The sequence below is a fragment of the Symphalangus syndactylus genome, chromosome 14 (assembly GCF_028878055.3).
Source record: "Symphalangus syndactylus isolate Jambi chromosome 14, NHGRI_mSymSyn1-v2.1_pri, whole genome shotgun sequence".
NCBI lineage: Eukaryota > Metazoa > Chordata > Mammalia > Primates > Hylobatidae > Symphalangus > Symphalangus syndactylus.
This window is the reverse complement of record NC_072436.2, coordinates 107,808,786-107,825,145: the sequence shown is the minus strand read 5'-3', so window position 1 is coordinate 107,825,145 and position 16,360 is coordinate 107,808,786. Positions and strand designations below refer to the sequence as shown.

General features: G+C 46.3%; 1 protein-coding gene across 21 annotated transcripts in view; it reads left to right on the top strand.

The window, feature by feature from the left end:
- Positions 1 to 16,360, top strand: part of CLEC16A (C-type lectin domain containing 16A) — a 240,763-nt gene that overhangs the window by 172,428 nt on the left and 51,975 nt on the right. For 17 of the 21 annotated variants that reach the window (XM_055242568.2, XM_055242566.2, XM_055242565.2 and 14 more), the window contains 3 exons: positions 6,162 to 6,313; positions 9,232 to 9,436; positions 11,467 to 11,634. In XM_055242568.2, the coding sequence (XP_055098543.1) occupies positions 6,162 to 6,313; positions 9,232 to 9,436; positions 11,467 to 11,634 (525 nt within the window). Of the gene's footprint in view, positions 1 to 6,161; positions 6,314 to 9,231; positions 9,437 to 11,466; positions 12,275 to 16,360 lie in introns of those variants that run through there. The other 4 variants (XM_063618189.1, XM_055242573.2, XR_010115778.1 and 1 more) reach the window with 3 other exon arrangements.

The following is a 16,360-nucleotide window of genomic DNA, read 5'->3' as shown; positions in this document are numbered from 1 at the left end:
ATGGGCAGTGAGATGTGGGGATGGTAGATGGATGACCAGGAAGCCTCATGTAAGCTATCACCTGCATTGGCCTCTCCTTGCCATGGCCATTCCTGAGTGTCAGGCAGGGAGGTTGCCACATACCACGACAGAGCCGCCTGCCACCAAGTCCTTCCCATGGTACTTTAGCACTCAGCATACTCCTGCTGGCTCCCACATGCATGCATGAAGCCTGCAGGCAGACCCAAGACCCCATGGCTGTCCTAAGATGACTAGCCTGTGTCCCCCAGGCCTCCACAGCCAGGGTGTGGAGCAGCCGAGGACTGGGGCAGGGTACAGGAGTTCCCTAAAATGATACCTGAGGGGCCCACAAAGGAGTCACCCAAAACCCGCAATTCCTTGATCTCCCTTGCGGATGGCATTTGCTTGTCATCTGTAGAAGCCGCTTCATTTCTCCTTAACTGCCCCACAGCCTCTGAAAAGTGAGAGCTCCCTCCCTGGGATCCTTCCTGTCTCACTGGTGCGGCTGCATTTTAGTTTTCTTATGAAATCTCTCACCGTGTTCTCACAGGGCTTTGATGTCTCAATTACGTTTCTGAAAGCTGTTCCGTTCTGGGGTTTTATCCATCCATTTTTGTTCTTTGTGGTGGAGGTGGCAGTTCTTTCTTCCGCTGAAGCCCCTCAGGCAGCCAGGCTCTATGAGGGAGTCGCACTGCCTGGGCCAAACCCCATTGACACTGACACATATGACTGTGTCCGTTTTCCCAGATCAAACTCTTAGATGAACTTCTTTTGTGAATGTGAAAATAGAAGGTAGTCAAGTTGTCCTGTGTAGAGTGAGGAAAGGGAAAGGAGAGGAGGGGGAAGGAGGACAGAAAGAGAAAGAAAGGAAAGAACATGTTTATTGTTTTTGTTCTATTTTTAAAGAGTATTTTTTAAAAGACTCCCATTGAGAAAATGCGTTAAGTTTTGTTTGTTTGTTTTGTGACAGAGCTCATCACTCTGTCACCCAGACTGGAGTGCAGTGGTGTGATCACGGCTCTCTATAGCCTCAACCTCCCTGGGCTCAAGTGATCCTCCTGCCTCAGTCTCCTGAGTAGCTGGGACTGTAGGCACATGCCACTACAGTCAGCTGATTTTTCTACTTTTAGTAGAGATGAGGTTTTGCCATGTTGCACAGGCTGGTGTGGAACTCTTGGGCTCAAGCGATCCACCCATCTCAGTCTTCAGAAGTGCTGGGATTATAGGCATGAGCCACCGCGCCCGGCCTGTTTTAAGTGTTGAGTAAAGAAAACAAACCCTACCTACCACAAAGAAAATGTTTATAAGAATGAATATGATGACTTCCTTTTTTAATAATGTAGAAGACTGGTCATCTAGAGAATCATCCAGTATGGAACTAAAAATTCATCATAAGATATACATACCATTGTGCATTTTATGTTAATGTAATACATTTCATAATATATTAAAACATATATATTTTATTTCAATTTTTTTTAAAGACAGGGTCTCACTATGTTGCCCAGGATGAACTCAGGCGCAAGTAGTCTTCCCACCTTGGCCTCCCACAGTGCTGAGATTACAGGCATGAGCCACCGTGCCCAGCCCTAAAATACATTTTTTAAAAAATATTTTCAAATACCCGGCTGGACTGTAGGGAAAGGAAAGAAGATTCTTGCTGTAGATAATAAGAAAGTACAACTGGGCCCCAGACCTGGTAGCTCATGCCTATAATCCCAGCACTTTGGGAGGCCAAGGCAGGCGGATCACTTGAGGCCAGGAGTTCGAGACCAGCCTGGCCAACATGGTGAAACCCTGTCTCTACTAAAAATTTAAAAAAAAAGCCAGGCGTGGTGGTGTGTGCCTATAATCCTAGCTATTAGGGAGGGTGAGGCAGGAGAATCACTTGAACCGGCGAGGCAGAGGTTGTAGTGAGCTGAGATCATGCCACTGTACTCTAGCCTGTGCAACAGAGCAAGACTATCTAAAAAAGAAAAGAAAACGGTACAAATTCAATAAAGCCTATCTGGTGCTGGGATTTGCTGTGGGGGTGCCTGGCTGACTTCGGGGGTCATGTGCTAGAGAGAATAGAGGGAAACATGAGGCCTGTAAAGACCGAGAGGACCAACTGAGCGACATCCACACGAAACCAGAATCTCAGACAGGTTACGCCGTTGGAGGATTGAACCGAGGCGTATGTTGCTGGGGGTTACCTGAGAAAGGAAAGAGAAATTTACCTGTGCTTTTAGATCAGGATGAAAACTAAAAAAGCAGAGGGGGGAAATCCTTGGAGAATGCATGAGCCCAAGTTTGTTATCATGTGTTTTGGCCAAAATCGATACCACCCATGTTACCCTTCTCCTCCCCCAATAAAGTTGAGCCAAATATCTGGTTAAAATGCTCCCAACAGAACCTATGGGGGTGATGGAAGTATTCCACAACTGGGATGTAGTAATACATAGCTGTAAATGTACTAAAACTGAGCATTATCCAAAATAGCAAACTCATGGAGTCAACCCAGGTGCCCATCAATGGTGGACTGAATGAAGAAAATGTATTACATATACACTATAGAATACTACACAGCCATAAAAAAGAACAAACTCATGTCCTTTGAAGCAACATGGATGCAGCTGGCAGCCTAAGCGAATTAATGTGGGAACAGAAAACCAAATACCACATGTTCTCACTTATAAGTGGGAGCTAAACATTGGATACTCATGGACATAAAGATGGCAGTGATAGACAAAGGCAGGGGGGTGACAAGGGTTGAAAAACTGTTGGGTACTATGCTCAAAAAAAGAAAAAAGTTACTAAAACTCAAACTGTATACTTAAAATAGGTAAACTGTATATTTAAAATAGGTGAACTTTATGGCATGTAAATTATACTTTAATAAAACTATGAAGAAACAACAAAACATCTCACCTACCCTCTTCTAATCAGAGACTTCTGTTAGTGTTTTGGCACATTTTCTCTGTACTAGTATTTCTTTGTAGGGATACTTTTTTTTAAAACATCCCAAACTCATGGTAATAACATTTTTATCATGTTTCATTTAAAATTATAATGTTTTCCACAGTCATTGCAATTATTTGTAAAACATGATTTTTAACTCGGGCTTATTATATGTGTTTCAAAAGTATGTCTTGAATACTTTTCTCATTTTAAAATAATTTTAAACAGTGGAGTGGGACATAGAATAAAAATGAAAGTTCTCTCCTTAATACTTCTCCCACATACACACACTCCTACCCTCAATTCTCACTTCGCTCCTCATGGGTAACCACTGTCCACAGTTTGGTTAAACAATTTTTAAATGGGTATATAATTTTGCATCTGGTGGGAAAAAATTGTACTCAAATAGTTCTCCTGTTTGGGGACATTTAGGTTGTTTCCGGACTGAGCTCTCTCGTTTAAAACATAAGTGGCAGAGGATTGCATACACCAGTAGACCGTAGATCTGATGGTCCTATGTTACTCTGGTGATTTCCAAGTCAAGGGTAGGCGTTAAATTAGACATTGAATTTGGTGATAACTTTCTTTTTCTTTTCTTTTCTTTTTTTTTAGACAGGGTCTCGCTTTTGTCACCTAGGCTACAGTGCAGTGGTACACTCATGGCTCACTGCAGCCTCTACCTTCTGGGCTCAAGCAATCGTCCCGCATCAGCCTCCTAAGTAGCTGGGAGGCTAACTTTTTTTCTGCTTTTTGTAGAGACAGGGTCTCACTCTGTTGCCCAGGCTGGTCTTGAACTCCTGGGCTCAAGCAATCCTCCCACCTCGGCCTCCCAAACTATTGGGATTACAGGCACAAGCCACCTCACCCAGCTGGGGACAACTTTCAAGTAAGAGAAGGAACCTAGCATATGCAGAGGACCCTTACGCACAAGACCCCATGCTTTTCCCGCCTTTTCTCATTTAACGCACCAAACAATTCAAGATAAGGGACTTAATTCTCATTTTACGAATGGGAAAACTGGTTCTGAAGGGCCAAGTGCCGTACACATCCAATGCCCATCCACGTACAACATCCAGTGCAGGGCTTGGCTTTAAATTGTCACACCCTGAGTTGAGGGCTTGGTGATTCTGTCATGGCTCAGGGGACTCTTGCTTTACTGTCTTTACTTAATTAGATGAACTCAGTTTAACCATCACAACTGTAAACTGCCATTAGTCTTTAAAGAAGCACTGAAACGTTACTGAGGTTCTTGGTTTAAGTAAGTTCCATTTGTCTATTTTTGGCTTCGTTGCCTGTGCTTTTGAGGTCTTAGTCATACATTCTTTGCATAGACCAATGTCCAGAGAGTTTTCCCCAGATTTTATAGTTCTGGGTCTTACATTTAAGTCTTTAATCCATCTTGAGTTGGTTTTTGTATACAGTGAGAAAGAGGGGTCCAGTTTCATTCTTCTGCATATGACTCTCCAATTTTCCCAGCACCATTTATTGAAGATGGTGTTCTTTCCCCAGTGTATGTTCTTATCAGTTTCATTGAAGATCACTTGATTGTAAATATGTGGCTTTATTTCTGGGCTCTCTATTCTGTTCTGTTGGTCCATGTGTTTTTCTTTTTGTTATTTTTTGAGACAAGGTCTTATTCTGTCACGCAGGCTGAAATGCTGTGGTGCGATCTTGGCTCACTGCAACTTCTCCTCTTAGGTTCAAGCGATTCTCCACCTCAGCCTCCTGAGTAGCTGGGACTACAGGCACACACCACCATGCTCAGCTAATTTTTTTTATTTTTTGGTACAGACAGTGTTTCACCATGTTGGCCAAGTTGGCCTTGTGAGTCCTGAGGTCAAGTGATCTGCCCACCTCGGCCTCCCAGAGTGCTGGAATTACAGGCATGAGCCACAGCACCCAGCCTATATGTCTATTTTTATACCAGTACCATGCTGTGTTGGTTATTACAGCCTTGTAATTTGAAGTCAGGTAGTGTGATGCTTCCAGCTTTGCTCTTTTTTTGTTTGTTTTGAGGCCGGGTCTCTGTCACCCAGGCTGGAGTGCAGTGGCATGATCATGGCTTATTGCAGCCTTGAACCCCCCTGGGCTCCAGCCATCCTCCCACCTGAGCCTCCTGAGTGGCTGAGACTACAGGTTTGGGCCACCACACTCAACTAATTTTTTGCATTTTTTGTACAGATGGGGTTTTGCCATGTTGCCCAGGCTAGTCTCCAACTCCTGAGCTCAAGCGATCCTCCCTTCTCGGACTCCCAAAGTGCTGGAATTACAGGTGTGAGCCACCACATCTGGCCTAGCTTTGCTGTTTTAGCTCAAGTTTGCTTTGGCTATTTGGGCTCTTTTTTGGTGCCATATGAATTTTAGGATTTTTTTTCTAATACTGTGAAAATTGATGTTGGTATTTTGATAGGAATTTCATTGAATGTGTAGATTGCCTTGGGTAGCCTGGTCACTTTAACGATATCGTTTCCTCTGATCCATGAGCATTGGATGTTTCTCCATTTGTTTATGTCATCTTCAGTTTCTTTCTTGGATTGCTGATTGTTTTGTTGTTGTTTTGTTTTGTTTTGTTTTGTTTTGTTTTGTTTTGTTTTAGACGGAGTTTTGGTCTTACTGCCCAGGCTGGAGTGCAGAGGCGCCATCTTGGCTCACTGCAACCTCCACCTCCCAGGTTCAAGCAGTTCTCCTGCCTCCGCCTCCCAAGTAGCTGGGATTACAGGTGCCCACCACCACACCCAGCTAATCTTTTGTAGTTTTACTAGAGATGGGATTCCACCATGTTGGCCAGTCTGGTCTCGAACTCCTCACCTCAGGTGATCCACCTGCCTCGGCCTCCCGAAGTGCTGGGATTGCAGGCGTGAGCCACGGCACCCAGCCATGCTGGTTGTTTTTAAGCTACGATTTGAGCACCTAACATGCAGGAAACACTGGACAGTTGCTTCCTGTACTTTATATGCTTTATATCAGTCCTAACTAGTAGCAGTTTGAAGGAGTGGGCATTATCTTTATTATCCAGATGAGGGATCTGAGGTCCAGAGAGGCAAAGAAACTTTCCCGGCATAACTGTCAGAGAAGGGACTCAGACCTAGGTCTGTGTGACTCTAGGCCTGGGCTCTAACCACTGAGCTCTGCTCCTGGTAGACTGAGAGTCAGCTTTGGTATCTCCATCACCCTGGGCTGCCAGACTGTGCCTCATTCTCTTCTCACCTTCCTCCTCCCAGATAACAGCGACTTGATTGCGTGTACAGTGATCACCAAGGATGGCGGCATGGTCCAGCGATTCCTGGCTGTGGATATTTACCAGATGAGTTTGGTGGAGCCTGATGTGTCCAGGCTTGGCTGGGGAGTGGTCAAGTTTGCAGGCCTATTGCAGGTAAGATGGCCAGGAGCTCTGGAATCTCTTCTCAGTTGGCTACAAACACACAGACACACACACACACACCCCACACACAATTATCATCTTTATCATTAATTTCTAATATAGACAAGGTATATGTGAACAAATTGTCACCCAAAAAAAGCTAAAATATCACATAAATGCACAGATAAGAGCAAAGTCCTCTTTGACCAAAACCCTCAATTCTTACACCTCCCCTCCACAAGAGATAATCTTCATTATCAGTGTGACCTTTCCAGATCTGTTTTTCTGACAAATGCATATATAAATGTAACTACATGTACTATTTTTTAAAATTATATACATATACTTGAGAGGGTGTGTGCATGTTTTTTGTGATATCACATTGAATATGTTCCAAACTTTGCTTTTTTCATTCAATATCAATAGTATGTCTTGGAGAGCCAGCCACGTTAGTACACGCAGACCTCCTGGTATTCTTTTTCACTGCTGTGTGACTATAGCAAGGCGTATTTAACCTGTGCCCTGTTGGCTATTTCCAGTTTTCTGCCTTTCCAGACGGTGCTGCCATGAACGGAATCACTCTTACTTCTTTATGCACTTGGGCAAGGTTTCCCTAGGCAGATACCAAGAAGCTGGGGTGTACTAATTTTAAGTGTTAGTAGACACTGCCAAATACCACTCTAAAATGATTGTTGCCACTGGCATTTTTGAGAATTCCCTTCCACTCCATGTCACTCCAGCAGAGCTAGGCTCTAACTTGCCAAGTACCAAGCTGGGGCTTGGGTTTTGGGGTTTTTTTGTTTGTTTGTTTTTTGTTTTTAATGTTTGCCAATGTGGGCCGGGTGTGGTGGCTCGTGTCTGTAATCCCAGCATGGGAGACCAAGGCAGGTGGATCACTTGAGGTCAGGAGTTTGAGACCAGCCTGGCCAACATGGTGAAACCCTGTCTCTACTAAAAATGCAAAAATTAGCCGGGTATGGTGGCAGGAGCCTGTAATCCCAGCTACCCAGGAGGCTGAGGCACGAGAATCACTTGAACCCAGGAGGCAGAGGTTGCAGTGAGCTGAGATCGTGCCACTGCACCCCAGCCTTGGCGGCAGAGTGAGACCCTGTCTCAAAAAAAAAAAAAAAAAAAAAGTTTGTCAACATGATAGATGACTAGTACCAGCTCTTTGAGTGAATAAAGCAAAGAATCAGAAGGGTTGAAAGCAGCCTCCCAGCTCGCCCCTCTGCCATACCCCTTGTCCCTGGATGTCCAGCTGACACTTCAGGCCTGAGCTTTGCCCTACTTCAAGGCAGTCCATTTCTTTGCCAGCCAGCCCTGGTTTCTGGAAGGGCCTTGCTCAGGCCGCCCTACCTCTGCCTCGCCACAGCCTTACCTGCTGTCTGTGTCCTGCTATCTGCGAGAACCACCCACATACCTGAAGCTGCTGTTATAGCCTCTTCCTCAACCTCCTCTTGTTCAGGATCTTCCTACTGTAAAAGTGTCTTTTACAAAGTGTGATGTGAGAAACAGCTATAGAAGAATCTTTCATTTAAAAAAACACTCCATGTAAGACATTGTCCATTAAGTGACTTATGCTTATCTATCTAGGCTTTATCTAGGCTTATGATTAATTTCCTTTAGAATTTAGTGTAAGGCAAGTGTTTTCCTCCCCTAAAGAATTAATATGTGTCTTCCATCAGACAATGAAAGCCACATAAACCTTTTTTTTTGGCCGTCTTCCAGTGGGTGCTATTTGTCAGGTCTTTACTATACCACACTCCCTGCTTTAAATGCGAAATACCTCATCTGATCTTACTGCCACGCTTTGATGGGGGTGTTGTCTCCAAAGAGCCCATGCCAAATGTAATGCCTGAGAACCACAACCATCTTCCTCTGTGAGCCTTTTCCAACGTTGTCCCCACCTCCTTTAACATTTCTGACTTTAGTGTTCATCCCCTCCCAGGCTTTTGTATCAGATCACCTCACACCTTCATGGGAGCAGATTCTCTGTGCAGAGTCCGTTCTGAGGTTTTAGACTGGTTTGTCTTTATTATATTTTGCTACATGTTCATTTTTTCTCCACCTTCGAAACACAGCTTCCTTCAGATCTCTGCTCAATGACCTTCCCTATCCCTTTCTTTTTTTTTGAGATAGAGTCTCACTCTTGCCCAGGCTGGAGTGCAGTGGTTCAATCTCGGCTCACTGCAACCTCTGCCTCCCGTGTTCAAGTGATTCTCCTGCCTTAGCCTCCTGAGTAGCTGGAACTACAAGCACACGCCACCATGCTTGGCTAATTTTTGTGTTTTTAGTACAGACTGGGTTTCACCCTCGAACTCCTGACCTCGTGATCCACCCACCTCGGCCTCCCAAAGTGCTGGAATTATAGGCGTGAGCCACCGTGCCCAGCCCCTGTCCCTTTCTCAGGATTAGCTTTTCCGTTTGGGGACCAGAAGTTTCTCAAAGACATACAAATGATTGCCAACAATGTCTCCTTCTTAGAAGAAATAAGGAAGAAATTGATGAGTAGATGAGCGACTATATCTAAGATCATGCCAGATGGCAATAGTAATTTTGGTTCATTATCTCTGGCTTCTCAGAAGTAAGAGTTTTCCTGTCGTGTTGCCTGTGGCCCCTTGAAGAGGCTTGTGGGGGTACGCTGTTATTCATGAGCTGACCCAAGTCCTCATGGAAAACGGGCACCAGCCACCACCACCAGCATCTGCTCCTTTGGGATACTCTATGCCTCCTCCCACACTGTCTTCTCCTACTGGGCCTGGTCTGCCTTGTGCCCATCCATGACTGTTGGATTTGGCAGGCTGTCAATCTTAGATCAAAAGCAGAGTTGAATTTGGAGACCTCTTTCTAGATGCCTCATGATGCCACAGGTCCTAGCCACCCTCCTCCAAACCCAACGAATGCCTTTTCCTTTGCTTCTCACTGTGCAGGACATGCAGGTGACTGGCGTGGAGGACGACAGCCGTGCCCTGAACATCACCATCCACAAGCCTGCGTCCAGCCCCCATTCCAAGCCCTTCCCCATCCTCCAGGCCACCTTCATCTTCTCAGACCACATCCGCTGCATCATCGCCAAGCAGCGCCTGGCCAAAGGCCGCATCCAGGCAAGGCGCATGAAGATGCAGAGAATAGCTGGTGAGTGGCTGAACCCTGGCAGGGCATTCTCTGAGCACTTGGCGGGGCAGGGCTGTTTGTAGTTCTCACACTGACCTTGAGAACCCCTATAGCATAGAAGAAGACACCTATGATTCAGGAATTGTTTTATACGAATACGAAAAAGTCCCATTTCCTGGGTGTTTGGTTTCTGGTGAGTTTCTAAGGCTGCATGGAAGAGAAGAGGAGCCCTCCCTAGCAGGCAGGAGGCCAGCAATAAGTAGACGTCAGTGTGGGACCAGTCTTCTCAGCCCTTCACACTGAAATTCTCAAGCATATGTTAACAAAGTGCTTTGACATTACTCTACCACCTCCGATCCTTAAAACAACTCTGGAGTTCTGTAGGGCCTGCTCTGCCCATTTTACGGAGAAGGAAACTGAGGCTCAGGGACTTGCCCAAAGTCACACAGGCAGAACCCACAGGCAGAACTTCCTACTCTAAACTTACCCCTTCCTCCTTCCCCTTCCCAGTTCTTATAAGAGGCAGCCCTGCTTGGTGAAAGGCTGGAACCCTTGGAAGGAAGTCATTTTACATTTCACGGGGATTGTGGTAAATTTCTGAGGAAGCCCAACACTGCCCAGTGTTAGGAAGGCCAAGATTTCTTAGAAGGAAAGTCACAGAAATGAGGGAGATGCGTTCATTGGGCAGAAAGGCAAGGCCTTCTCCTCGGCGTGGGGACAAGGCATGCTGTCAACTCCTAAAATTACAGTCTTTCTCAAGATACCCAATGCCATTCAGTTCAGGCATCAGTGGTCATCCTGGTGGCTACTGAGAGGATTTTAAGCCTGCCTGGGGATGTGGGGGTGCTTTCTCAAGGGATAACTTTAAAATAAGCCCTTGACCAGGCACGGTGGTTCATGTCTGTAATCTCAGCACTTTGGGAGGCCAAGGCGGGTGACTCATTTGTGCCCAGGAATTCGAGACCAGCCTGGGAAACATGGCAAGACCCTGTCTCTACAAAAAAAAAAATACAAAAATGAGCCAGGCATGGTGGCATACGCCTGTAGTCCCAGCTATTTGGGAGGCTGAGGCGGGAGGATCACTTGAGCCTGGGAGGTAGAGGTTGCAGTGAGCCATGATTGCACCACTGCACTCCATCTTAGTAGACAGAGTGAGATCCTGTCTCAAAATAAACCCTCCGAGGGCCAGTTTCTGGGCATTACCGATGCGATGATTTACTGTGCTGATTTGTACAGGCCCGCGTCCCACGTTGTCGTCCCCATCTCATTTCTCACTTAGCTGAAACTTGGCCTACAAAATCATTACTGAAGCATTTTGTAATGTGCAAAGTGACTTAAATCATTCAGCCCTTTCTTTTAAGATTTATTTTCAGAGAGTTTTTTTTTTCTTCATGTAAAGCAATTTCTCACAGCTGGCATGAAGGCCAAATACTTCATTTGAAAATTGAGAATTATGCTGTAAAGTGGCTATTAGAACTAACGCCTTGAGTATTTCTTAAATTGATTTTAAAAAGCCCCTCCAAATGGATATATTGGGAGATTTATTTATGGAAGGGGGGATAGTGGCTGAGACAGATAAACACCCACTCATAGTTACACATGTACATGTACATACACATTTTCACATGCTCCTCCACATGTGCAGATATACATACACACATATATGTGTGAACTCCCTGGGCAGACTCAGCCCCACTCGCTTGGGGTCTGAAACAGCCTTTGTCAGGGTCCTTTACACATGGAAGCTGAGAATCCAAAGTGGAAATTGACCCAGCATCCATTCCACTCGAAGAGCCCGGGCTCAAACCCCTTTCTCCTTGGTCTCAACCTTGGCCCAAAGCCCTCACTTGGCATCTGCTTGTGACTTGAGCCTCAGTGGGACCTTTGATGTTCCACTGGTCTCTCCAGCTCAAGGCTGCCTGCCGCCCACTTGGCGTCTCCCAAGTGATGTGCCTGGCAGGGCCACAGCCACTACAGTATACCCCCCAAATTCTCACCACCCCCGTCTATCCCACATTCTCAGAGTGAACCATGCTATTGTTTGACCGTAGCCCTCCTGGACCTCCCAATCCAGCCCACCACTGAAGTCCTGGGGTTTGGACTCGGCTCCTCCACCTCCACTCAGCACCTGCCTTTCCGCTTCTACGACCAGGGGCGCCGGGGTAGCAGTGACCCCACAGTGCAGCGCTCCGTGTTTGCATCGGTGGACAAGGTGCCAGGTGAGCCAGCCCCCTGCCCCGCGCCGCAGCTCGTTCATCATGGTGGGCGTTCAAGGTCTTTCTCTCTGTGGAGCCTGTGTGAGCTGCCCTTCCTCTCTCAGAAGTCCTGTCGGCTGGCAGCACCAGCTTCTTAGAATTTCTCAAAGCGCAGCGCAAGGTTAAACACAGCCCCCAAAATAAATTTTGGCTTTCCCTTTAGTGTTTGGTTTGGTTTTCCAGAGATTTGTTGGATATGTGGAAGAACTTCTCAGAATTGACTAAGAATTTTCTTGGAAATTTCTTGGAAACATTTAAATGATTAGTGATGAAGTTGTGGGAGAATAATTTCCTTCTCCAAGTAAGATGACTAGAAAGAGAGAGTGTGTTTGGTTCCGGTTACAATCCCCTGAAGAAGTGAGACTTCACAAGAAGGCCCTGCTGCCCACAGGTCAGCTGTCCACTCCTTCCATATGAGGGCATCTCCTCCCACTTTTGCCACAGCTCATCTCTACCCTCCTCCTCCGCTCCTCCCAAAACAGAAACTTGAATGGAAAGTTCATTTCTGATTTGTCAGAGTGGAAAGGACCACTTCTCCAGAAGACCGAGTTCTCCCCTTCCTGTTCTGACATGTCTGCTTTAAATAAATCCGTATGCACCCCGATCCCTCGAAAGAGAGCCTTTCTTTTGATTGCAAAGTTTAGAGCGCTGGCCAAGCTCTCCCTCACAACTTAACCCCTCCCCATATAGGGCTTCAAACTTAAGTTGCAAGTGTTGTGAAATGTTTTCAAAAGCAGTTATTGATTTAAGAACAAAACGCAGCCATATGAACCTGCTCAAAACCCAAGTCCTGGTTCCCTCACGTGATTTATTTTACTTTCATTGTCTGATTTGATGAATTCATTGTTTATATGTATATACTGTAGGCATATGATTTTTTAAAATCCAGGCAGGAGATGATCAAATGAAAAATAAGTCTACTTTGCTTCAGAAGTAACTATTGTTAACAGTTTCTTGCCTGTCTTTCCAGAAATATTTCTTTGTATGTCATGTGTATGTTTGTTTTTTACACATAGGGTATACCGTATGTCTGATCCTGCACCTTGCTGCTTCTTCCTTAATAGAAAGTGTCACACATTAACATGTATAAATCAACCTAATTCTCCTTAACTGTTATATGGTATTTTGTCATATGGATGGGCAAAAAAATCTTTTTTGCTGTTTCGTATTTGGGTCATTTCCAGTGTTTTGCTGTTACAGTGTCACAGTGAGCATCCTTAGGGTGTCTTTATGCAGTTTTGCAAATCTCGCACGTCTGTGTGATAAATTCCTAGCTGTGAATTTGCCAAAGGGGAAGGTTTTTAATCTTGATATACGTAGTCCCAACATGAACTCTAGAAAACAGTACACCAATTCACTCTGCCACCCGCAGCTTGTGATTGGTTTCTTTCTTAAAACCAGTCTTAGGGCTGGGCATGGCGGCTCATGCCAGTAATCCTAGCACTTTGGGAGGCTAAGACAGGCGGATTTCTTGAGCCCAGGAGTTCGAGACCAGCCTGGGCAACACAGTGAGACATTGTCTCTAGTATAAATAAAAAATTAGCTGGGCATGGTGGTGCACACCTGTGGTCTCAGCTACACTCAAGAGGCTGAGGTGGGAGGGTCACTTGAGCCCAGGAGGTTGACGCTGCAGTGAGCTATGATTGTACCACTGCACTCCAGCCTGGGCAACAGAGTGAGACCCTGTCTCAAAAAGAAAAGAAAAAAGTAATCTTAGGCTGAGAGACTGATTGTGGCACCACCTGTTTTCAGTGATGAAATGTGAGATGGTTCTGCCTGTTTCAGGGTCTGGAGGATTTTTTGCTTAAAAAATTCTGCAGGTTGCTTCGTGTTCTGTAGCCATGATTGCTAAGTAAATATAAAGTGTGACTGAGTCTAAGTTAACTAAGTACAAATTGACCTGGTAAGAAATGACTTCTTTAGGGTCATTGAGGCGTCTTTCAGTTTCGGAACTTACTGGTTAAGGAGAAAAGCCCAGGCCTTATTTCCGCTCCGATCCCTTTTGGAACAAGGTAGAATGTAAGTAAATAAATAGAGCCAAGCGGCTCATTCTTCAGCACCTACATGCTCATTTCTCTGTTTGCAGAATGCTTTAGGATGACTTATTGCTAACCTCTTCTACCCTGCCTGGCGTTCCAGCGGTGGGTGAGAACATGAAATGCTAGGAGTGTGGCCCGGCTCCAGAACCTGGGCCTGCCTGGCAGGGTGGTTGGCACAGCTGGGATGCCCCATGTCCTGTTGCTGGTCCCAGGGTCAGCAAGTGTGAGGCTGTGCCAACTGGGACAACAGCAAGTCAGGGGTGGCTGCTGAAGGCAGCATCCACCCCTTGGCTGTGTCTCCCCTGACTGCCCCTGGAAGTGCCACTCAGCTATGAGGAACACCACCCCCGCAAAGAGGGAGGCCTCGCTGCCCTCCCACCTTGGCTTGGCACCAGAGCTGTGTCCTCAAGAGCAAGTTGAAATCCCTGAGCCTTGGCATGGTGGGAGCATAGGCTGCCCCCACCCCCATCTCAGTAGTCAGGGTCCCCCACAGCAGCAGCCACTCAGCACTTTGGAATCATTCTTAAAACTTTTCACCCTCTCCCACACCCACCAGCCTGCTTGGCCTCCAGAAAATACTGAGATCTGAGATCTCCTCTCCCAGATCTCCCAAGATTGCAACAGAAGCCTTCTCAGGATCTCCAGCTTCCATTCAGCCAGTGGGATCCTTCTAGTACTTAAATCAGATTACGTCATACCCCCGCCTCCAGCTTTTTGGTAGTTTCCTGTTGCACTTAGAACAAAATCCACATCTCTCCTGCTGATCTTGGGTGGTGGCTGTGAGATCTGGTCCCAACTGGCCTGTCAGATGAAGTTCCCCCAACCCCAAGCTGACTCTAGCCGCAACCCCAGCCTTGCCAGCCCCTGCTGCTCCTCTAAGCCAGCTTTTCTCAGAGTTTTAGTCTCAGCACCCACGTGTTTGTTTATGCGCTTAAAAAGTATTACGGAACTTAAAGAGCTTTCATTTAGATAGATTATAGATATTCATGACATTAGAAATTAAAACTAAGAAATGCTTTTAATATATACTTATTGAATAAACCCATTGCATATATGCATAACTAACATAGTTTTCTATGAACAATAACTCTGTTTTCCAAAGCATACAAAAAAATTGATCGTGCACATTTCTGCAAGTCTCTTTAATGCCTGGCTTAATAGAAGACATCTGGATTCTCCTCTTTGCTTCTGTTTTCTGTCTGTTGTGATAGCATGCATTCTGTGGCCTCTGGAAAACTCCTCAGTACACCCCTGGGAAAATGAACATAAAAGAAAAATGTCTTACTATTTCTATGAAAACAATGATTTCCAGACCACACTTTGAGACCCACTGCTGTAAATCAGTGCGGCCTTCCCTGCCTCAGCGCCTTGCACTAGATGTCTGTACCCAGATGTTGGTGTAGCTGCCTCCTGCTAATGGCTCAAGCTTAGTCTGTGTGCCGCCTCTTCAGTGGCCTTTTCAGATCAGCTCCTGGCTAGGGTTGCTCCCTCCCTCCACTGCATTGGCCTGGTTCTTTTTTTTTTTTTTTCTTTGAGATGGAGTCTTGCTCTGTCGCCCAGGCTGGGGTGCAGTGGCGCAGTCTTGGCTCACTGCAAGCTCCGCCTCCCAGGTTCACACCATTCTCCTGCCTCAGCCTCCCTAGTAGCTGGTACTACAGGCGCCTGCTACCATGCTCGGTTAATTTTTTTGTATTTTTAGTAGAGACGAGGTTTCACTGTGTTAGCCAGGATGGTCTCGATCTCCTGACGTTGTGATCCGCCTGTCTCGGCCTCCCAAAGTGCTGGGATTACAGGCGTGAGCCACCGCGCCCAGCCTGGCCTGGTTCCGTTTATCCACAGCACTGACGTTCCTTACCTGGCTGATGCCTTTGTGTGCCTGGTCATAGTCTTTCTCCCCTGCAGAGAGGGTTGCCTGCGTGGGAACCTTCTGTGCTGTTCACCCTGTATCTCAGCGCCTCGCTCTGTGCCCCTACTCAGTATTGTTGAGTGAAGAATGGGCCTGCATTTGTTATCTGCTCAGCCTTGGAACAGAGCCCATCAAAGGCCTTCTCCCTTCTCTGAATATGGGAAGACAAGGAAAGTCCCTCTGGGGCCCTAGATACTTGGTGGTTTAGTCCGTGGCACTTTGACAAGGGAACACAAAGGAACTGAGAACCCAGAAGACCTTAAGCAGCATCCCTCAGCTGAATTTCTGTCACCAAGCGAGCAAGATGTGTGTCCAAGGACCATGTACCCAGGTGACAGATTTAGGTTGGTTGCATATCAACTGAATTTCACCACCCTCCTACTCAGAGTTTTACAGAAGCCACAGAGTAGTGACAGAGGGGGAGCCGGGCAGTGGAGGGAGATTCGGTCATCAGAAACCTGGCCCGGGTTGGCCTCTGATACTGTGACATCTCACCACTGCCATCAAGGGCCCGTGGGTGCTGGGGCGTGACCACTTCCCACCCTCCACAATGGTACCCCCTCCCCATAGGCCGCACAGCACGTGGAGCCCTTGCTTCTGCCTGGATAATAATTCACAAGGAAGAAAACAACTCTGGCTGCATGCCTCGGGGTGGCTGCCAGACAAGAGTGTTTTATTAGGACACATCTTCCGATTTTATCTGCGGGCCCAGGTAATTGTCATAGAGCAGTTTGTCTCCCCTTTA